This window comes from Corvus brachyrhynchos, unplaced genomic scaffold, assembly GCF_000691975.1.
Source record: "Corvus brachyrhynchos isolate BGI_N302 unplaced genomic scaffold, ASM69197v1 scaffold202, whole genome shotgun sequence".
NCBI lineage: Eukaryota > Metazoa > Chordata > Aves > Passeriformes > Corvidae > Corvus > Corvus brachyrhynchos.
Window position 1 is genome coordinate 4,137,982 of NW_008238132.1, and position 24,178 is coordinate 4,162,159.

The 24,178-nt window shown below is 36.3% G+C and overlaps 1 protein-coding gene across 3 annotated transcripts in view; it reads left to right on the top strand.

Moving 5' to 3' along the window:
- The first annotated feature begins 229 nt into the window (after window positions 1–229).
- The window catches only part of AKAP11 (A-kinase anchoring protein 11), a 35,735-nt gene continuing 11,786 nt past the window's right edge, over window positions 230–24,178 (top strand). The window contains exons 1-8 of one of the 3 annotated variants that reach the window (XM_017733574.1): window positions 230–339; window positions 5,983–6,099; window positions 9,610–9,657; window positions 11,061–11,195; window positions 12,022–12,286; window positions 12,736–17,383; window positions 19,730–19,885; window positions 23,647–23,760. In XM_017733574.1, the coding sequence (XP_017589063.1) occupies window positions 280–339; window positions 5,983–6,099; window positions 9,610–9,657; window positions 11,061–11,195; window positions 12,022–12,286; window positions 12,736–17,383; window positions 19,730–19,885; window positions 23,647–23,760 (5,543 nt within the window). In that variant the 5' untranslated portion in view covers window positions 230–279. The remainder of the gene's footprint in view (window positions 340–5,982; window positions 6,100–9,609; window positions 9,658–11,060; window positions 11,196–12,021; window positions 12,287–12,735; window positions 17,384–19,729; window positions 19,886–23,646; window positions 23,761–24,178) is intronic. The other 2 variants (XM_008633146.2, XM_017733575.1) reach the window with 2 other exon arrangements.

A 24,178-nucleotide genomic window follows, 5' to 3' on the forward strand; every position in this document is an offset into this window, starting at 1 on the left:
TTACTGCAAGGTGTCTGTGTTCTGCATTTCATGCCTGGTTCTGAAGGTCATTAAGGCAGTACTTTTTTAAAGACAGCTGTCAGTATGGATGGTGTGCTGTTTAATATTTCCCGGTTTTAAACTGCTTTTTAATTGTTTTTATTGGTTCTTGTTTTGTCTACTTGCATTTTCAGGGTGGATGCAAACTAAATGGATAAACATAAAATAATCAAATGTAAATGTTTTTTGTAGGTATTTTTGAACTGACGTCTTTCATCGAATACCAAGATTGGTAAGATCATGGATATGTATGCCAGGGCTCAGGGCAATCGCATGAAGTCCAGAATATCTGTTGAAAAGGTAATTATCTGCATTTAAATAAAAAAAAAAGTATTTCAGAGCTTTTCGATCTAGTAATGAACCAAGTAAACTGGTTTATTTAGGTTTTTTGAGTGTGGGGATTTTTTTTACTAAGTTTTAATTTTGGCTGTCTGCCATTTCAAGGAGGCAAAGAAATTGCTTTTGCTTTACACTTCGGCATATTTAGTGTAATTGAACTGGGAGGCAGCATAATTTAAGGAAAGGGTGCACGCTTTTGTCTTTCAGGGTGATGTGATAAAATCGTGATGTATGAATTTCCTAGAATTTGCCTTGTTTATTGGAGTATATCTTTTATTTTAGAGCAGATTTTTTGAGTTTGTTTTATGTAATAAATGAATATATGATGATATAGCCTTCATTGAATTCTGTGAAGCCTGTGTAAGGGCTTACTTGTAATATCTTTATTTTTAGATCTTGATGTCTTGTCTGGTTTACCGTTGTGTTTACATGAACATTTAGGAAGTGCCTTTGTGAAAAAGAAAATATGTCTACCACTTATGAAGGATACTAGTGGGGATTTCTAATATTAAATTAAGTTTATGTATCCTTTTAAATTTTGTGAATTTAACTTGGAGAACATAAATACTGTTCCTAAAATTTTCTTGCAACTTCTATAAGCACTTAATGAAATTAAAGTTGCAGTTTATCCTGAAGGAACAAATTTATATATCTAACCATGTTTCTCTAGGTAGTTGAACACACATGAGTAATTTTCTAGGTCTTTCTTGATTATTAATAACTTCCTTATTTGCAAGTTGCTGCAACAGTAAGAGGAGAAACTGATCAAGGAAGCATCTTATCATGTGAAAATTGCATTATTTTGTTTCATAAGCAGATTTTGTTGTTTTAAGGAAACAGTGTCTATGGTACATGCCATGTTTGAAGGCAGAGGAAAGTGTTATGAGACAGCCAGGCAGGCAGTCAGTTGTTCCAGGTCCTAACATGGAGTGTTACCTGCCATATATTAAGCAGTTTGTAATTATGGATGATAATTCTTCACTTTAAGACACATGGTATAAAACCTTGTATTTTTACTTTCCAGCTCAGATAGAGATCTTCCACTACAGTCAAGTAATTTTGCATCCTTAACATGAACATAAACTTACTTTTAAAGGACTTTTAAAATCTGCCCTTTATTTGTTTTTCTGTTTCAATTTACTAAACAAAACAAACACCCCCCCGCTCCACCAGGTTTTTAGACCTTACAGAAACAACTTTCTAATAATGACAGTGATCAGTGATTCCTCATTGATTCTAATAGTTGCTTAAAATATTACCTCTGTGAACTGCTCCATTAATTGCTATTAAGCATTCTGAACTCTGTGGTTCTAGAAACATGAATTTAACCCTTCTTGCAGAATTCTGCATTTTTCTACAGCCAGACTTCATTGTTTTGATCTGTGGCTGTCTCCTCTGAATGTTTACCTGTGAGGAGTCTACTTAGGTTATGAGGTGGAACTTTCATTCTCATAGAACCAGGCAGTAGGGTGGTCAGAATTGTATTGTGTTTCACTTTCTGTTGATTTACAGAAGATTGCAGTCTGATTCCTGTCCTTTTCATAATACTTTGTCACAGCTAACAGGAATTGTTGCAGTAGTAGCTCTTGAAAGTCAGTGCACAGTTACAGCATGCATATTTAAAGCCTGAGTTTCTATTTTTACAAAATTACCTTAAAATATTCAATCCATTTTAATCTTGCAGTTGGTGAAATCAAGAAGAGCTGCTTTGTGACTTAAGAGCAGAGTAAGCATGACTGTCCAGCACTGCACTTTGTTTCTCTAGATACTGTGGCATCTTGCAGGTTGTTTGAAATATTAGAAAACCGTTGTTTTTTAAAACATTTCATGAGACCAAATACGTCCTCCAATGTACTGTGATGGATCCTTAGATAATGACTTCCTGGTTTGCTGGAATGAAGAGACAATGCAGATCTTTGAATTGCTCAGCTGAGCTAGAGGTGTGACAAGGGTTTCCACTGTTCATGTCTGAGCAGCCTGACAATATTTGTGGTTTTCCCCTGGCACAACTTAGCAAATTTGAAGTCTGTGCTTGTGAATGAAATGGGGTTTCTTGCAAGACACGACTTTTGAATTTCTGTGAGGAAGGAGTACCAAGTCCTACAGGCCTACCAAGTAGCGCTTTATAGATTGCTTGGGTGTCTTTTGCCCATATGTTGATGTACATTGGAAGTAGTTGTACTGTTTATAAAAACAAGTTACATCCTTTTGTTGAAGATGACCCCTTGTCCTTACCTAAACTGAGCTGATAGTCTTGGGAACTTGTTAGATTTTAGTTTTTAATGTACTTGCATCTCCTAGTTCGGGATTGTGAGAGAACTCGCATCATTGTCTGTTGCATAGGAGGATTTCTCTGAAATTGACTCCAGTCCTCTGCTGTCACAAGCACAATTTTGCTAAGGATAAGAATATGAAGAAGTTACTAATTATAGCCTCTCAGTTAATGAGGGGTTTAAAACACCTCCCCCAAACCTACTGCTGGTTTTATCTTTTTAAGCCACACTGCACTAATAACTAAGACTTAAGAATTTCATGCAGAAGCTACTCACAGCAAATTTGTACCTGTTTGTTCCTCAATATCCTTATTCTTCTACTTAAATGATTTCTTTTGCTGATGTTCACCCTTCTTATTTTTTGACAATTGGTGGGTGATCTGTCCTCTGTTAGCCTTGGTTTTTGGAAACTGTAAACTGAGGTTTTAGTCTGCTTTTGTATGAAAGCCTCTTCATTCCAGTGATTATCCTTCATAGTCCTACTTTCTGTGCTTGTTGTGAGTTAATCTTCTTTTTATATGTGGGTAATACTGTATGTGCAATTACACAGGATGTCCTTCTGAGTGACTCTGATGTCAGTTCTTTCACTAAAGGATGCATGTTTGCTATTTTCAGTGCAGTATCATATTGACTATTCATTCGTTGCTATGCCATGATCAAGAAGTCAGCTCAGGTCTTTTATTTCCCGGCTTGTGAATTTGCAATTCAATTTTAAAGCTTGCTTTTGGTTTTTAAGGACATAAATTTGTGTTCCTTGTGGTTGTTTTTTAAAACACTCGTGCTTAGCAAGTTCTTCCTGTATGATTTGCTATTCTTTGTCTTAGCTGATGACACCTGCTTACTTCAAATTGTCAATAGTCTTCATCTCATATTTCTTTCCTCATTAAATTTATTAATGATGATGATGCTTGGTATCAGTCTCAAGATAAATTTTGAAGAAGTTGCTTACTGACCTATATCAACTATTCTCAAAACCCCCCCCTTACTATCTCCATCCAGGCAAAGTCTTCATTTCCAAAACCAACTCTTTTAGTTAATTGTCTCTATCTGTTTTTGTTAGCTCTTCATATATTTAAGTGATCCACAGAAGTCCAGATAGATGGGATTTTTTTTTCTGTGTATGTAGTGTGCCTGTTAATTTCCATATCATTATTATTTTCACATTCAGAGCTTTTTTATATTCATTAATATGATCTGAAAAACAAATGTCATTTCATTCCTCCTCATTTTAACTATGGATATTTTATCTCTTCAGTTGCATAGTGCCACCATGGGCTACCAGACCTGCATATAGTCTTGTATGCTGGTCCTTCCAGACCTTAGGGAGATGTTTCCAGTTGTTTCATCTTTCTTCTTCTCCAACTTCAACTTAAAATTCTCCAAAATGTTGAATTGTCCTTTACCTCAGTAGTTCCTCATACCATGCTCTGGTTCTTACTTACCAATTCTGCCTTTCAGGTGTTAAGCTAGGGAAAGGTACTTGTTTATAAATAAGGTGTGTGTAATAGTTTGTAGCTTTAGAAAAGCCAACTAGAGAATAACAATGATCCCTTCTCAAACTGGAGCACTGTTGGCTTGCAGAAAATTAGCAGGTCATGTCATATGACTTCTTTTTTTTCCCTAATTACTATTTTGAATGTTGTGACTGATTAAATTATTGTAGAAGCTGAAAATGAGACATTTCAACATGTTTGCTTGGCTTCACAAATTAACTTTTGTACAAGATGAATGAAGGAATTACTGGGGAACAGTCTTTGAGCAATAATTGGTATTGCATACACTTGTAAATTTGGAAAATCCAGAGAGTCAGAGAAAGGCACTGACAGCATATTTTGGAAAGTACAAAGATGTCATACTAAACTGTGGAAGCAAATTGCAACTAAACAAGGGGGGGTGAGGGAATAGATAAAAGTGGAAATTGGGTGAATGCTTCATTAATTCATTTCAAATGACCCAACAGCTGCCTAACATACTTTTTAAAATAGTTAAGCTGTTAGTTTTCTATAAAAGTTACTGTTTTGACTTCTTTAGCGTCACTTGACCTTGGCTGTCAGTATGGCAGTCTGAGCCTTGTTGGCTAGCAGTCTGAAATGTATTTTGGCAATTTCGAAGATCCTGAAGTTCTGTTTTGCTTTCGTCTGTTGATTCTAGAAGTGCTTTCCTAGTTTTGTGTTGCCATGAGCGCAACCACGGTGACACTGGCCCTGCTCTAATAATTTGGCTTTCAACATAGTAGTATTTGATACTGCTTTTTATACAGAGAAAAAATAAAATCTTTCTTGAGGTTTAACCGTAGTAAGTAAGATCACCTTTTACTATAAAGGGATTGTTTTTGTTGTGGGAGTACCAGAAATGCAAAACATTCTCTGTCTAAATTTGGCTATCTAGCACTTCTGCTATTGTTTGAGAAACTATGCAAATTTGAAATACTTTGTCATAAGTTGGACACACTGATTCCTCATGTCATTTTTAACAGGGCAGTCTTATAGAGAATAATTAACTGGATTAATAATTTTTAACTGTATGATGTTCTTATTTGTGTTCTTAACCTTACAATTTGCTAGAGAAGATGAAAATTTTAAATTAAAAAAAGAAAAGATTGCCGACTTCCTAAAACAATTGAGAGGATATTGTCTTTTTTACAAGCTGGGTGAGCCAGTTTTTGTTGTTCTGTAGTCTTATTTGCCTTCATAATGGTGATTCTTTTGTTCTGCTACGCTTTGTTACACTGGGAGAAAGTCTTGGATTCTTCAGCCTTTTTTAGCCATCCCTGGGTGCTTGCATGTCACCATAAGTGTAATTACAAGAAATATTTACATGGGATTAAGTTTCAGTTATTTTATATACTTCATAGAATGGGAAAGTGTGTATGTGGATTTTCTTGGGGATTTTTGCTTGTTTGTTTTTTTTCTTCCCCTCTGACTTTTGAAGCCACCTCCATTACTTTTCTTGGCTAAAATTGCTTTTCATCCTATTTAAAGAAAAGCTGAGGGCTTTTCCTTATACAGGCTACAATGCAAGGAGTAGATGGGGTTTGGATTTCTTCTTGGATTCATCTGTTCTTTTTTTCCAAGTCTGTGTGTTCTCATCTTTTCTTTTTGTTTTAAATACAGAATGTCAAACTATTTTTGAATAAAAGTATTGCTTGAAAAAAATGTACCTGCTTCAGCTTCATGTCCTGAAGGAAATTTAAACTTCAAACCTGGTGATTTGTGTAAAAAGTAATTTGAAGTAATAATCAGAGTAGCAAAACTTGTGGGGAGCAGAGAATAGATGGATGGACTATGTCTCTGAAACTAAAAATGCTTTTTTTTCTTAAATTTTTTTTCAGAGTTTTGGTGAAAGTATCCTGCACTCTATGAAGTCACTGCTACACAGCAGGAAAGAGTTATGCAATGTATCAGCAGAAGAATGCTTAAATCAGGAAGAACAAGATAATTTTATTGAGGTTTGCTGTAATATCCCCACTTACATATATTTTGTGGCTATGATAGAAAACAATTTCTCGTGACACAGTATGGAAAGCTGCAGGATAGTAAATAGGAACAATGCTGCAAGTTACTGGACTTAAAATCTGTGCCCCCTATTGTCATTCTTGAATTTAGTCACTGAAGCCTTAAAAAGAGCTGTGACATTTCAAGGTGACATTTCTCTGCTTTGGAGGATTTGTGAAACTAGAAAACCAAGGTGTGTAAAATAGATGACTTGGGTGTACTGCATTTGTGAGCACTGCTGTGATCAAGGTTGTAGGGATTGGTATCCTCACAAAATAGCAGAACACTTTGATTCAGATCTGAAGATAAAAGCTGAAGCCTCAGAATTGCAGATCTAGACTTGTTTTATGTGATTATGGATGGGCTGAAAGCTGGACAGGGTCTGGAAAGAAGAGAAGTAGACCTGACAGAATGTGGGACTATCCAGGTAAATGTCAAGCTATAAGGAGGAATTACTAGAACTGTTTGAGTTACAAGGCTAACAACAACATCTCCAAAGGGAAAAGAAAAAAAATAAAAGCAGTGTGTACCAGGTAACTTGTATTATGGGTTTTACAAGACTTCTAATGAGTAGTTGACAGGCCTGACGAGGAGCTTAGACAAGGAGAGGATGACCTGAAAAGGCCATGCAGAGGAGCTGAGATAGGGAGAATTGAAGCAATGACAATTGAGGAAGTGGTTAGGGGAGACTGATAATTGCATAAGCAGTAGCAAGAGGCAGATTGTGTGACCAGCAGAGATGAGTTAGGATTGCCTGGATAGCACCAGAGGTTTTGTAACTGAATGGGTACAGTCAGAGGTTGTGACTCTAAAACATTTGGGGAGCAGGCAAGAAGCTGAATTTGTGAAAGATGAAAGCTGTGACAGATTAACGTAAGAAGGAAGAGCTATGCAGTGGAGGTGTGAGCAAAGCCTTGTCTTTATTTGATCAGGCAGACCATGCTTTAGAAACTATGAAGGTGTTTTTGTCTTGTAGCAAATACCTGACAAATAGCTGGGAACGTGTTTTATATGCCTGCAGTGATGGTCTCTGTGGAGAAAGAGAGCTGACTATATTTAGTTACCTTATTAGATCAAGCAATTAAGAGCTTCTGGTTGAAATGTAAGAGGGTCAATATCCTGTCACAGAACAGGTATTTTTTTCTTATGAAAATACAGGAAAAGATACTTATATGGAGAATGATGTTAAAAAAACTCAGACTTGAGAAAACCAGACTTTAGGTTTGCCTGTACCATTTCCTTTGTATCCATGGTTTAAGATAGCCTTTGAATACAGTGTCTCATGCGCTTATTTTTAGTTGAAAGAAAGGGCTTGTGTTACTGATGACCTTTTTATTTCCTTGGCCTACTCCCCAGCAACTTTTGAACTGAAATGCTAACTTCAAACATGTTCAAGGTATTAAAAGGTGATTTTTTTTCTGTGAAAACTGGAGTTTGACCACAGTAAAGAGATCCAGATTAGCCTTGTCATCGAGGCAAAAATATACAGACTCAGTAGTGGTGTGGTCTTTTTGACAGCTGTCTGCTGACCTCACAGTGTAATATTGCCCTTCATTTGTGTGAAGCTATGACTCCTGCTCACTGCCCTGTCTTGCACAATGAGTTATCCCATGGGAGAAGATAAGGGTTGGAATCATTATTTTGAGGAAGAGGAAGGGGAATGTAGGAAGACAAAAAAACCCCACCCATTAAAAAACCAAAGCTAAACTGCCAAAAAACCCCAAACAGCAACAAATTCTAGAGCCTCTCAAAATGTTCTTTAAGAGACCTAGTTTTTTTCCCAGGTAGTTTAAATTGTTTGGTATTTTGCCCCTTCTGTGGAGGAATTCAGTTCATATTGTAGGTATTGTACAGATAATAAAATGTAGTGTCCTGCAGATATTGTGCAGATGAATTGTGTAGGAGTTGAAGAGAAGGTTTAGGAGTTGAAGAGAAGGTTTAAGAGTTGAAGAGTAACATTGCTCAAACAGGATTGTGTCACAGTTAACACAGTGAATATGGTACTGGAGAGGTGTAATTTGTCTGGAGCTCTTTGGAATGCTACTGAGGAGCATTGTTTCATTTATGATCTTATCATACATGACATAAGGATAAGTGGATGTAAGCAGGAAAGTATTTACTGGAAGCATGAGATCTTTTTCTGAGACCCCCTGAAATAAACAAGTCAGAATTTTTCATAGTATGATTTCAGTTGAAAATAAAGCTTGGGGTTTCTTTTTTGGTCACACTTCGAAAGAACATATTCAAAGCACAAGTACAGTTCAAAATAGAATTCCGGCCATTTCTTTTTTCTAGCTCTTTAGTTACAGAGAATCTGTGTATGTACAAGCAAGTAGCTGAAGCAGTTAATAATATATCAATATAAACATAGTGATGTTCTTTGGAGTAACTGGAGTAGTTGCTACAAATTTGAGTTATGCCTTAGAAATCAGTATGTTGCATAGTGCTCTGAAAAAATGGAACCCAAGCCATGTAAAACTGAATTTCAAACATTGGTAGAAGTATTTAGTCTGTGTGCTTTATTCCATATCTACAAAAAGGAAGCAAAGTTTATTTTCTGACACCCTTGTTTTGAATGTTTTGAAAATAAATGCCTTGGGATTTTTTTTTATTTTTCAGTATGCAGATGGCCTGTTGATTTGTTATTAGGGAAATAATAAATGAGAACTAAGGAAGTCTGATGTTTGAAACAAAGTTTGAGTAGTGACTGACTTTCTTGGGCTGTTCATGTTGAATGGTACGAAACACCTGTAGACAGAAGAGAGGGACAGTGTGTGATAAAATATCTCCCTTGTCCACAGGCACAAGAACCTGAGGTAAAACTGATATTTCTGGCATGCTCAAGGTTCCTGAGCCTGGCAAGACTTTTTTTTTTGCTAGGTTGGATATTTTAATTCTTTTATGTTAGGGTTTGTTTACTTGGCGCTGGTATGCAAACATGTGGCTTAAGTAATCCGTTGTGTTTTGGCCTTAGGCTAATCAATTTACATGGCAAATTGCGTAATGTGTTGGCACTATGCTTTATTCAGTATATCCAAATGTATAACAGTTTACCAGCACGGACAGATTTCAGACTGGAACTGTTTTATATGTGCCCAGCCTGAAGCAAGGACAGATGAGCACTGATCTTTGCAAAATCGTCTTTATTTTAACAGATGTAATGAGGCTTGTATGTGTTGCTCTGTATATACCAGCCACTAGAATAATTCCTGTGTAGTGGTTTTTAAATGTTGTATATGCTCTTCGGTCTGATCTGACCTTTCTCAAGTCAAATAGTATAGCATTACCATTCTTTATGTATGACCGTGTGCTACTGTTTGAGCTAGCTGTGCTACCCTAAGGTATGGTTTTTGTGGCAGTAGAATAAAGCTTTAAGTTAAAGTCTGCTGAATTTTTAACTCTTAAGTATCTGCAGGAAACAAATCTTTACTGTACTTGACTATATTAATGTATTTATTTTACAGATTACATTTATATGTTTTGCAGAAGAGATGGGTACTGCTTGCTTGCAGGTACAATATATATCTATTTATATTGGAAAATTTCTTCTAACACCTAGTTTTTTAAATGGGGGAAATTTGGTGTTCAAGAAATGAAATAGATGTATCTTGAGTATTTAAAAGCCTAAGTTTCAAATGTCATTGAAAGTTTGAAAATAATTATTTTAGTATGATAATCAGTGTTTTATATGTATTTACAGTATTACCTGGGTCAGTCTTTGTGTTAGGATGGTCTGGAACAAATGCAGTGGAGGGGGATGATTGGTTTGGGGGGGGCGGGTGGTGTTTGGGTGGGAAGAGGCTTGGTTGATTGTGGTTTTTGTGGGTGCTTTATTTTTGTTTGGGTGTTGTTGTTAAACACTTGAGTGTATCAGAATTTTGCTGTGTTATCCTTAGTTGAGTTGTGCTTATTAATACGGTGCAGTTTCATATGTGAAACTAAAACTTTACTGAACTGACCACTAGCTGTGAGGGTTTAGGAGTCAGTATTATGGTTATGCCTTAAGATGTTATTCTGGAGATTTAGATAAGGAAATATTATTTTAAAAGGTGGAGCATAGCAAGCTAGGAGGGTTATGATGTGCCATTTTAATAAGTTAAGGGTTTAGTCTTCCTGTGCAATTTACATATCAGTATAATTCATAACTTACATGTTCACAGTAAAATTCCATGTTTCTACTCTGCCCAGATCTTAGTAGATAGAGATTGCTTGTAATAGTTTGCTGATGTTTTAAAATGTAAAACAGAAACTCTGAATCCACTTGTGTTCCATATTAGATCAATGTTGCTAATTCATCAAATTGTAATACTAGACATTTTTTCAAGTATGGGTAAGAACTGTTTGATTGTTTAGAATTAGATGGAATTTAGAGAAAGTTGGACAGAACAGGTTTAAGGAGTTTTGCTTTGACCCATAAGGATCAGTAGTGTTTGGAGGGTTGGGAAAAAAAAGCGTAAATCTTTCATAGGCCTCTTCTGTATTAGATAGATTTAAAGGTTGTCCAAGGTCTTGTTAAAGACCATGCTTTTGTAATAGGGAGATAGAACACTGTTCCAATAAAGCACACAAGGAGCATGTGGAGGTCCATTGAGAACCATCATTAGCTGAGGTCAGTGTAGTTGGGTATTTTGTAGGATGTGCAGCTGCTTTTCAGCGCATACAAGATTCTGCTTTATGACTTTTAAGCATTCTTCCAAGTATGGACTGAATTAAATCTTGTTTACACAAGCTTTACATCACAGTTTGAGAGAGTACGTGGGGGATAGAGCAAGAAATAGAGGAAAGAAAAGAAAAACTTCACCAGAATTAGCAGCTGTTAGGATTTAGGGGAGGTATGAGATCAAAACCATTGTCATTTGCATGCTATTTCTTTGACTTTATATTCTCAATGTTTTTTTATTTAAATTTAAATCAGGAGTTGTCAGCTGTTTCTGTCGAGCTTCCAGATGTTCTGAAATCTCTCCAGTTGCGCAAACTAAAAGAAAATGATGCTGTATTTCTAAAAGACATAAAGAAAACCTTGGCAAAACCTTACATCATGAAACATCAGGTAGAATTTGTGTGTCTCCTTGCATGTCAGAAGCATTACATTTTGCCTCCTAAAGAGCTTAGTCTTATTACACCCTGGCTTGCTTTTGGTTTTGGGCCATCTTAGCCAATTTCTGTTGTTTCATGAAAATAAACTGTGCTGTATTGTTTACAGAAAATAATTAATAAATATTTAATTATGGTGCTGATCCCATGCTTCTGCTAGGCTACAGTCCCTTTCACGGGCAATTTGGAAAGAATATGAAATTTGTCACTGTAACTATCTCTGCTCAGATAGCTTTCATCTTCAGCAGACTTTTTTTGTTGAAACAGGGGTGCCAGAAATTAAGGGTGTGTCTGGTGTTCGTAAAACTCAGTGATCGCTTTTCTTAAAAAAGAAATTATAAATGCTGTTAATGATGTAATTTCCATTATTTTTATTTTTATATTGTTCCCATTATTACCATGCTACTTGTATTCTTTCCAATTACACACATTGCATATAAGATAAAAGGTACCTCGAAGAAACAGATACCCTATAAACTGAAGTATTATACAGCATAAACCTGCTCTGAAATACTGTGTTCCTCCACAAATTTTTAACATGCATTCTTTAATAGATTCTTGGCTACATGTTATCATGGTTGTGTTACATTATTGTAATGATTTATTCAGAATGCAGAAGTTACAAAAATGAGTAAGTCATTCTGGCTATCACTTTACACAAACTGTTGAATTTATTTTCATGTATTGAATATATTTTTAAATTATTTACTCTTCATAAAAATGCATTGAAGGGATCCCTTGAAGATTGCTGTGTTTGTTTTCTTGTTGTTCTCTTTTTCAAGAATCAGCTCCCTGAAGTGTTTTGTGTGATGAGACTGTCTCCTTCATTCCCAAGAATCAAAGTTGACTATATATTTACCTTGCTAAGCAAGTATACCACAGGCATAAGGTATGCTGTGGAAATAAACTCTTCACAAAAACATCAAACAGAGACAACCCATGGAGAAGATGATGACACCAATCAGTCAGTTTCTTCAATTGAGGATGATTTTGTCACTGCTTTTGAACACTTAGATGAAGATGAATCTTCAAAGATACAAAGTGCTGGTAAGTTCTTGCACGCTTTTAGAAATTGGTATTTGAAATTTAGGCTGTTGGGATTTAATAAGAAAGTAAATGTAAATAAATTGTAATTTTTTTTACATTAATCATGCTTTGTAAAGGGATATTATGCGATTGAAAAATTAATTTTTTGCTCTTTTCACTACAGTTTACCAACTCATAAACCAAAGATTCTTATCTCAGTGTCAAATGGATATCAAATAAAATCTTGTTCTACTTTGTGTGCTAAAAAATACATTAATTTGTCAGTGATTAAATTTGTATAATAGGATTTAAAGAAAATGGAAGATTGCTTTAATCATGAAAGATAAGCTAGCATTTTGCAACAATAGTAAACCCAGTAGTTGCCATTAAAATCTGTCCAGTTTGCTGTAGTTCTGTGGAAATTCTTGGTTTTGAAGCAATCTCTTTTTACCTTTTTTTTTTTCCTTCAGGTACATGCAGCTTTACTTCTCAAAACCATCGAGATGCTGCTTCACAGACCATCCCTGCTCAAAGTGTAGAAGCTGTTGACTCAAAGATTCTTGTGGGTTCTGCACATCAAAAGTCATCTGCCAGATCTACTTTGATTGATATTTTTGGACTTAAGGAGCTGTCCTCAGTAAAGAATTCAGTTACAACCTCAATTTCTGATCCTTGGATACAAAGGAGTTTCTATAAGCCATATAATCCTTCTGAACAAGGTGTTAATTTTTTACGTAAAACATTGTTTTCTTCCTCTCCAGCTGAATCCTCTGAGTCAGATTGCTCCAGCCCAAGCCCCATCATCTTCTTAGATGAAGAAGGATATCAAAAAAGTTTGAAGGCAAAACTTCAGCTGCCAAAAATTCCAGTAGTAAAAGATGGTATAGAGGATTCAGACTCAGAAGTAAGTGAATTTTTTGATAGTTTTGATCAGTTTGATGAGCTGGAACAAACCTTGGAAAACTCTTGTAAAATTACTAGGAATCCCATCCTAGGGAATCCTGCCCAGAAAAGGAGGACTGCACATGAAAAATTGTCTTCTGCAAGCATTACAATGAATCCTCAGAAATTCAAGTTTGATCGTCCCACTCTCCCAGCCAATGTAAAGAAACCAACTCCTCGTAAGCCAGAATCACCGTACAGCAGCATCTTTGAGGTCCCAGATTCCCCTCGCCCAGTTAAAACATCAGGGGAAGAGAATGGAAGCTTCTTCAGCCCTATTAGAACATCGGCCTTCAGCCCACTAGGGAGCTGCAGTTCTTCTGAATGTTTGTGTCGAATTAATCTTGGTGGAGATGGGACAGGTCCAAGTCACCGTGATGCAGCTTATAGCAGTTACTCAGCATACGCTGACAGCGTTTCATTTGAAATACTGGGTTCTGTTTTATTTTCTGAGTCCTCACCAGAGCAAGTGTGTGTAGAGACTGATTCGAAGCACAAAAGGGTTACTTTGAAAGAGAAGAAGAGGCAGGCTGCAGATCTCAAAATGAAAACTGGTAAGGGACCAGAGAAGCAAGCAAAATCTAAACATAAGTCACTAATGATCAGAGATAGCATTCAAAAATTTGCAACTGAATTGGTTGAAAAAAGTTTTGGCAGTGCATTTAAAGACCTCCAGAAAGGTGTTTCTTCATGCACAAATGCACTTTGCCATTTGGCTGCTAGGTTGACTTCTTCAGTCTTTCAAATGGCTTTTTATGAGATTGGAAGACGTAGAGCAATCTCGCTGAAGGAGCGTGCCATTAATGGCATAGCAAACTTTTTGGTGAGCGAAGCTATAACTGGTGCTTTGAAAGAATTGCGTCAGGTAAAGAAACAAATATTTACCAATACCGTTGCACGGTTTGCAGCTGACCTTGCTGAAGAACTTGTGTTTGAAGGAATCATGGAAGTATGCCAGTTTTCATATCCATCAACACCTACTGCACAGCCCTCATCACTTGATTATGAGAACAAAGTGGTAAGATCCTATGCCCGAGATTTGTCTGAATCTGTCATTCAGGAGGCATTTATCGAACTATCTCAGGTTGATGTGACCTTCACAACACAAGCAGCCATTAGTGTTTCCATGGACAATATCAAATATGTAAGTGCAGAAAGTATGTTAGAGTCAACACAGACTTCCACAGTTTCTCCTAATTTTAATGATAGAGTAGCACTAAAGCCAATCCAAGACTCCAAGGAGGAATATACAGTACAGCAAGCTCTATTTTGTACCTCTGGTGTTGTGAGTTCAATACCTGTGCCTTTAGCTGGAAGAGCTCTTTGTCAGCAACAGGTTTCCTCTGATGCTTACAAAGCAAAAGCATCCACTGTTCCAAATGCTGATGACAGTATGAAAGTATCGAAAGACTCCACTCATCCATTTTTCATAAGCAGAAGGAGAGAGGAGGAAGTAGCTTCTTTCAGAAATATTTATCTAACTTCAGATCGCAGTCAAAGTACTGAAAGTACTCCATCACTCTTTTGTAACCAGAATGATACCAAACTAACAAATAACAGATCTGGAATGAACAATAATTCAGAATTAACAAGTGGGTCAAAAGGCATTAATACTTTTTCTGGAACTATGGTAGATATGATTGTAAATGAAGCTTATGAAGCCATAACCTCATCTAGAGTAACAAAAGCAGTAGAAGAGTATTCAGATTTTTTAACAAGAAAAGTTATAGATAAAAAAACGTATGTGCAAGGTATTGGTGAAGACTCCCCCAAGAGCATGTTTGCAGACCATTTGGCAAAGTATGTCATAAAACAATCTGTGGAAGAAAGTAAAACTCTGTTATGCAACACCAGTGAGAATTTAACATGTAATGTGAGCTCACAGACTTACAGAGATACCAATCAAAAAGAACAATGTGTGATAAAGAAGCAAGAGGCTGAGAAACAAAGTAATGTTTCTATAATTGTGGAACAACAACAGTTGCCTTCAAATAATCCATGTAAATTTCTTACTCCAACTCATTCTGTTCAGAGTTTTTTAGAATCTAAAGATTGTTGGCAGGGACAAAAAAGAAACAAGTTTTCTTCAAAATCACCACCGCCTTGTTCCACTGTGACTTTTGCTAAGCATGTTCTAGAGGACTGTACTGACACAGGAAGCTGTTCAATAACATGCTTAAACAAGCCTTCCAGAAAAAGTGATACCCAGAAACTATCAGCAGAAGCTTTGAATTACAGGCAGACTGATTGTTTTCTGCATGCAAATAGCTTTTCTTCTGAGATGTTTGGCAGTGAAGGTGCTTTGCAGATGGAAGAAAAATCAAGCCTGAAACTTGGAAATACTTGTCTAATGCCCGATACACCCCCACCGACTCCTTTAGTACCATGTCTAGGTAGTTCTGAAACAAACCTAAGAAAGCTGTCCAAGAAACTCAAGGGAGAATTAGCAAAGGAATTTGCACCTGCAACACCACCTTCTACACCCTACAATCCATCCATTACTGATTTGTCTGGAACTGAACACGACTCTTTGGAAAATGAGGAATTTATGCTGAAACTCATGCGGTCGCTTTCTGAAGAAGTGGAAAGTAGTGAAGATGAAGATCATTCTGAAATGCCTGTTGAGAAAGAGGAGCATTCAGCAAAAACAATTCATTATGCAGATTGCCTAGCTAGCCACATAATTTCAGTAGCGACTGAAATGGCTGCTTCCCATTTAGGTGGTAAAACAAACGAAAGAGAAGCTGGTAGGCAGACTCAGTTAGGTATGCAAAAGAAAATATGCGGATGTACTGCATTTGTAAATATCCCAGAAGAGACATGCAATTCCTTGTGGAATTATGCAGGTGATATGGCGGGAAAAGTCATCAATGAGGCCAAGAAAGTAGTGAAATCAAGGCATTGTAAGCTGTTGAGGTTGAAGCGCGTTAACTGCCAGGTGGATTGCTTTTATTTGAGAAAAGGTGATAAAGACGGCAGTTCAAAAGAATGGTGTGGCCCAATGCGGGACCAGTGGCCTGGGGAGAGAGATTCATCTGTGCTTTCTTTACCACAAGGTTCAGGCACGACAGGTTTGACTTCCAAGTACCCGAGCTGTGAAAGTGTGACTGACGAATACGCAGATCATGTTATCCGGGTTCTGAAAAGAGAAGGAGGTAACGCTGAGCTGTTGGTGGATCAGTACGCCAGCAGACTTGCTTACAGGTCTATCAAATCGGGCTTGCAGCAAGCTGCTAGAAAAACCAAATTCAGATACAGCAGAAAGACATTTCCTGGGCAAAATGCACAGGTAAATGGTAAGCTGGAGCTGATCAAAGCAGAGAATAAAGATGCAGTACAGCAAGTGGAAAGCAGCATTCATCGCTGTGAAGGCCAAACGTTCGAGAGGAGCGCACAGAGAATGGAATGTTCAGAGTTGTTATATTTTTCCGAATCCCTTGCTCACAGTATCACTTGTGATGTCAGGAAGAAACTGAAAATGTCAGGAGCGTGTTTGCCAAAGTCTCTAACAGATTCCTGTCTATATAAAAAGAATGAATTTGATGAAGTCACAGGGAATCTCATTAAAAGAAGGTTTTCTAGGACATTTCTTCCTTTCTCCCCAGATCATAAACTCTATCATAGTACAGGTAATATAAATGAAAATGGCTACAGTGAAGGCATAATTCAAGCTATAGAACAATATGCTAGGAAAGTAGCAGATGATACTCTAGAAATGAGTTTAGAGTCAGCTGTTCTCCATGTGGCTGATAACAGAAAAAATGGGGATAAGCTCTCATATACTGAGAAACTGTCTCCTTTTTCTGGAACTGTCTGTAGATGCTGCAGTATGAAGGAACATCGGTACTGTACAGAAAGTATATCCCATCATCTACCTGCACAAGAATCCTGCGTTCCAGTGCGGCATCTTCTTCATACTGGATTGGGTGATGCCTGTCAAAATTCAAGAGTGTTTCAGCTCGATATTCCCAAAATTCACGTTGACGTAGAACAGAGGACAGTGTTTTCTGACAAGGGGGCTATTGCAGCTGTAGAGAAAGCAGAAAGAGAGCTGAGTTACACAAGTCTGACAGCTGACAGTGGTATTGGACAAGATGGAGTCAGTTTTGCTGGAAGCCTTACTACTGAAATAATGACATCAGCTATGACTAATATTGGTCAGGCAGTTACCACAAGGTAATATTAATTTTCTCTTCTTTGTTGCATTTTGTACCAGAAAAAAGGATTGGTAATACAAATATATGCTCAGAAGGAATTTTATTATATTTTTTTAGAAAGATACACTTTATGTTCTGAATATTTTCTTTTTATTCTTCTGGTTTTATTTAAATTACTCAGAACTAGGGGGAAAAAGCTTTTTTCCACCTGTGTGAGCTTGAAACTGAGGATACTATGTATATCAGCACACATATGTTCCAGAAGGTGAATAAGTGGAACTTACTCTTTCAACTTGAAAATAGTACCTACAGTAGTGAATACTAGTCCTTACAGGTTTTGTTGATCTATGAGCGGTGACAAAATCCAGATTTGTTCCCTATTGGTACTTCCTCTTCAACATCTGATGCTGGCCACATGAGCCATTGCTTTGTAGCATGAAAACTTCATTTTTTATTATGGCTGTGTTGTGATATTGTCTTTACTACTGAAAAAAAAAGAAAAAAAAATAACCTGTTGCTTTAAGAAAAAAAAACCTAACTAAACCACACTTTAGTTTATAGAATAGTAGTACAATAACGAAGGAATAATTGACTTTGAAATTCTCGTGTATTTAGCAAAGGGTGACATACTTTAGTAGGCTTATAAATAGGAAATACTTGCTACAATACATTTGAAGCAAACTACTGTTTTCTAAAACAGAGTGTGCTTTGATCAGAGTGAAATCTCTTCAGGTTCAAGAGCAATCCTTTCCATTTTGTTTTTTTAATTTTGAAGTAATACTTATATTCCTTATTTTTTTTTTTTTGGTTGGTTGTTTTGGGTGGTTTTTTTGGTTGGTGGTTTTTTTTTTTTTTTTTTTGAGGGGAATTCCTCACACTGGCTTCTTTCCGTGGTGTTTAGAGGGGCACCATGATGAACAATAATATTGATTTTTATATGTTGAGTGGCTAAAGGCCACAGTGGGATTGAACTAAATTTTTCAAGGTTTGATATGAAACACATACATACTAACAGCATAAAAGTGCTATTGGGTAATACGTTGTTGGTCTTTGCACAGCAGGGTTGAGTCCTTACTCAATGTGTGACAAAAAAAAGAAAGTAGTCATGTGGTGATGTTTTTCTATACCTATGGTATCAAAGATGACACTTTGTTTAAAAATTCTAGTTAGAATATGCCAATGACAAAGTGCAGGGTTCAAAGAGATGCTGTTTATTATTAAGTTTGTGGCAAGAAGATGATATTAGAATTTTGCTGTGACAGAATTTATAAATGTTTCTTATATTGTCATCTAGTGTGTGATATGTAATGCATGTGTTTCTTGAGAAACTGCCTTATGTAAAGTAGAGAACTGGTGCTGGTATAACTAAATAAAAATGAGGAAAATGACCTTTTTTATTACCCTGATGGGTTCCAGTTCAGCTACATATTTGTACAAATTCATGCTCACTGGAGCAAAGTGTTAGGAATGATGTAGTTAAGGTTGTCTTTTTAAATAGTGAATGTTACTGTGGCTGCTTGCTATGTGTGAGTAGGATGATAGTTTTTCTTGAACTTCCTACCGCTTCATGTATATATAGATAATCACAGTGTGCACATGAAAGTTAGTTCATAACTGCATGTTCCCATCTTGTAAGTTGTTTTTGGTTTGTTTTTTTTTTTTGTTTTTTTTTTTTAAATAAGGAGTTCACACTTCTTTAAATGAATTTTTATGAGGGTCTTCTAAAGATTCACTATTATGGGGTATGGTTGCTTGATTGGTTTTTGGATAAAAAATCAAACTTACTTCCTGAGGGGAAAAATTCTGTACAAGTCATGCATTGCTACACTTTCTTGAAGGAGAAAACCAGATCTTTTTATGCAGAAAGCTTTTTTTAAAAAATGGAATCCTAATATTTTAGACACCAGTTTATACTTAAGCACTTTGCCTGTAGTAGCAGACCACTTAGCTGCTTGCACTGAAGGCAGGCCAGGGAAAATAGCCAAACTGTCCTATGGTGAGCAAGTTCAGAAATGGTAAGTCTTCTGCTTGAAAAGTGTACCTCAATACACAGTCTGCAAGGCTACGATGCCTTCTGTGCTGTATAGCAAAAAATATTCCAAATGAGAGAATTCTTTGTACCACTCCCTTCGACTTCTGGTGAAAGAATTCCAAATAGCAATCCCTGACCTAAGCCTGTTGTTGTTGCAGTTTCATTTGGTTGCACTATTTCTTGTGTTAAGAATAGGGCACAGATTAAGGGATTCCCCACCTTTTCTTTTCCAATGGAATTTATTGTCTTTGGAATGGTGTTAAATTGCTGTGAATGAACTAACACTGATCAGCATGAAATGCAGTGATGTTTTTGTCTTAAATTTTTGTTTAGCTCTGTTGGAAGAGAAGGATTTCGCTCTGTTGAATCAGTTGTTAGCCAGCAGATGAGTCTTAGTATTGGTGATGATAGCACTGGGAGTTGGTCCAATCTAAGTTTTGAAGATGAACATCCTGATGAGAGCAGCAGTTTTCTTCACCTAAGTGACAGGTAATTGTAAAGATGTTAGTATAGTTAAACAGTTACTTTGGCATCAAATAACTTATCATCAAGTGTATTTCTCCTAGGGTTTGGGGGAGAAGAGATTATTTTTTTCTTCAACGCACAATGACTTTTTTTGTTAAAAATGGCTCTGATATTATGATTTTGTTATCTTACAGAACGCTGTTGGCCATGAATGTTCCTACTCTGTAAAATATGTGGAGTGTGCATTGTCATTGATGCCAGGGAGTCACATCAAGTAAAATTGTGCATATAAACTTTAAGTATTAGCAAAAGGTGTAAGCATTTTAAAAACAACCACCTGGTGTAAAATACAGCTTGAGAGTACAGTTTATAAGTTGTGCTCTAAAATATTAAAACTTAATCCTTGAGAAAGTGTTTTATGTAGATTATTTTTGAAAAGAAGTAATAGTAGCTTGATTTGCATGATGAGCTTTTACAGCTATTTTTGTCTTTTTGGAGACTGGAATTTATAAGCTGCTCTCACTGACATTGGTGGAGTATTTATATACTGCTAACCATGGTCTTGCGGGTGTGTAATATTGGAACTTAACCTGTTCAGGGTAGTAGTGTTTTCTGCAGAGCTTCTCACTGGCCGATTGATAACTAATGAAGATTAGAATGGAAATTCTAAAATCTGCAATGTCTCTGCCTGTTTCCAGGGAGAATTGTATTCAGAGCTGTGGCCCAAGCTTCTATATAAGGAATGTATGAGGAACGAGTAAACTTAGTTTTTTATGATTGATATAACAAATTTCAGCATTTCTGTTGAAGAATAGCAGAAATGGGAGACAGATTTTTTCTTTACTTTGTACTTCCAGCATTGCTGAGATTAAAGAAAGTATGGGAGACATGCTTGCTTAAGTAATGTACAAATAGGTTATTTGGTTCCAATGTGAAACTACTCAAATAAATGTCTGCAATATTTGTCATGTTTTGCTTAACTAAATAATTTAATCTAACCACTACTATAATTTATCACTCATACAGCTTAATAATTTTGTAAAAGAATACATTAACTTAGAGTTATTTTAGTAAAACATTATCTCTTGAACAAGTGAAAATGATGATGAAAATCCAAGTATAAGGAAGAATATTCTCTATATTGGCAGTCACAAATACACAATAAAATATAGGTTAGTTGATAATGGGAAAAAGTATAAAAAAATTTCTGGACCAGTAGTGCCTATGTTGTGTTTATTTATTATTTGTTTATCATTCCCAAAACAGATGTAAATGAAAGAAGGTAATTTATATAACGTGGAAGAAAATCTGTGGCTCATTAGAGGAGGAGTGACCGGAATTAACATGTTACTCATAGAAGGGAGGCCATAATTTGGATAGCAGGGTATTGGTGGAGGAAACAGGCATGTGCAAATTGATCAGGTGGTTTTAAAGAACTAATTGTGGTAAAATTGGTAACACCACCTGTGTTCATTTGTGTTGCTGAGGTTTATCAGGTGGAAGGAAGGATCTCAGGATTTGCCCTGAGTAAAAAATGATACCCAGGGGGAGATCTGTAACAAGACGATATTCGGTAATAACGCCCTGGTTTGGTTTAACCCCAGCTGACAACTAAGCCCCACCCAGCCAGTCAGTCACTCCTCCCCAAGGTGTGATGTGGAAGAGAATTGGAAAAGTGAGAACACTCATGGTTTGAGATAAAGACAGTTTAACAGGTAAAGCAAAAGCCATGCACAAGCAAAGCAAAACAAGAAATTAATTCACTGCTTCCTGTGGGCAGCTCCATCAAGATGAAAGTTATTTAGAGAACTTGGTAGTTAGTTATGTAGGAAAGTGCTTGTGTCTTCTGCTTTTCATGCCTAAATCTAGTGACTTAAATTTAGAATTAAAAAGGTCTTAAGCTTTCTCTCTTGTGTAGGTGTAAGCATAGGTGTGGACATAGGCTTTTCATCCACCATCCAGTTTGGGTTATAAGTCAGAGCAGAAGCCTCTTGCTTTTCTTGTTATTCTTCTGCTGGCTCATTGAAGAGCTGCATGAACCATTACAGAGGCATTATAATGCCTTTGTATGCTCATTGCTTGTTTTGTGGTTACAGGAGTTTATTTTAAAGACTGTTAATTACAAAAAGGTCTCATCCCTTTCTCATACCTCATTGTAATCATATGGTTCAATATATATGATTATTTCAGACCAAGACTGATCTCTGTAAAGTGTATTAAGTCTCTTACCTAATCAGAACAGTAGTGTGCAGAGGTTACTCTGTTAGATTGCAAATTCTTTATCTTTTAGTCTGAGAACCAGGGCAGCTTTTACTTCTATTTATGTTCTGCATCTGTAACTTTCAGTGAAAGTGGCTGTGTGAGTGCAAAGTATTGATATCAGTAGGCTATATTAAATTTTTTTATACCTGTAATTTAACCATTTTAAGCCAAATTTGATACTTCATATTGAGTGTGAAAGTCTCACACAGTAGCTTGAGAAATGTTTAGACCAGATTTTCATTTTCTGCAAGTTGGTTTCTTCAAAGCTTCTGCTCTTTGATTTTCTTTTTTCTTGTTTGTGTAACAAGAGAACTCTGAATTTTCTTTGGACATGTAGTCTAAATAAGCAACAGTGTACTGAGTGAAGCACTTGCATCTTCTTAGACTTTTTTTCATGTTATTTGGGTGTGTTTATATTGCAGGATTGCTAACCTGCTGTTACTTCACTGTTTTGAAATTAGGATCCAAGCAGGCATTCTGGAGAGCAAGGGATGCTGATAGGTGATAATGTTACTGGCAAACACTTGGAAGAGATTAGTGTCTGCCTCTTGAAATATTTTCTTCCACCATTTTGCTGTTTGCCTTGTGTGGTATGAGCGGAAAAGAGCTTTAACAGTCACATAAAACTTAGGTGAAGAAAACATTTTCTTGCAGCAGTTGTTCTCTGCAGTTATTCCATGGCTTCTCATGCCATCTCTAGCAGACAGTGTACTTTCTTGGAGAATGCTAGATATTTGGAAGTCCTGTTCTTGGAAGGCTTCCAGACATGCTCTGGGGGAGGTATGAAGTTGAAGAACAGAGATTTGATCACATGAGTTGCTCAGTCTTGTACATATTGACAGGCTTAACAAACTGTTATTTATAATGACTAAAATTAACGAGTGTAGGATCATGCTCAGTTTTTCCAGTTCTTTGCATTGGGTTGAATGTAGTCATAGAATAAATGCAGTATTTTTGTAATGGGGAGTAAAATAATCCTTTCAGTATTGCTTTCAACCTCCTTTTTTTTAAAAAGATCAACTTGCAAAACAATATTCAAAATTTAAAAAAAATATATATTTACTGTAGGAATTCCTTCTCATCAGGCTGTTGGAGATTGTTACTGGATTTTTTGGCATGAGATGAAAGGATTTGGTATGTGAAGTTGTCTTCACAATACATAATTTTATTAACTCTTAGCTGTTCCTTAAGTAAATAATACAGATGTAATCCATATTCCTATGAGTAATCCTTTTGAAATTGTTGAGCTTTTGTAAATAATGAGCAATGTGCTTAGACCTGAGGACAGAATTCCTGCTAGCATTGATCTGGAAAATTAATGAGTAGAAATTAATAGTTTAACCTGTGTGCTGAAACCTGCTAGTTTTGTATTATTGTGCACATTGCTGCTCTGGATAGCACTGGGAGTCATGTTTGTTCCAGCAAACCTATCTAGAAAGTTTCAGTGCTCTTGCATTAAATGTCTTGACAAAAAAGTTGTAAGGAAAATGAAGGTTCTAGTTTGAGCTATTGTTCTTTTCTAGTTCAGCTGTCTTTTCTTCTTCTCCTGGCAGTAATGGTAACAGCAGTAGCTGGAGCAGTCTTGGTTTAGAAGGGGATATGTATGAGGAGAATTTATCCTTTCCAACATCAGACAGGTTGGTTGAGTTGAGAAATATAAACCAGATGGGTTCCTCATAATTAATGCATGAAATCATCATTTTTGAAAATAAAAATACAGTGCATTTTTTATGCTGATACATTATTCACACTCTTCTCACTTAATCACAATATGATTTTTTCATTAATTAATCCACGCTGAATGATTAAATTTTGCTGTGCTAGAACTGATGAATGTGTTTTGCTTGCAAAAAGGTCCCTTTTTTGCATGTTTTTGCCTGCAGTTTTACAAGTCTTTAGATTTACTTTTTTCATGCAAACTAGAGCTTGCTTCCTACAGGATTTCTTGGTTTTTTCCCTTAGCTTGTGTAAACTTTCAAAATTGCTTAATAATTAGTTTTTATAGACCACTTATGGCTTACCTATAGCTGTTCATATCTGGGACATAAGATGGCT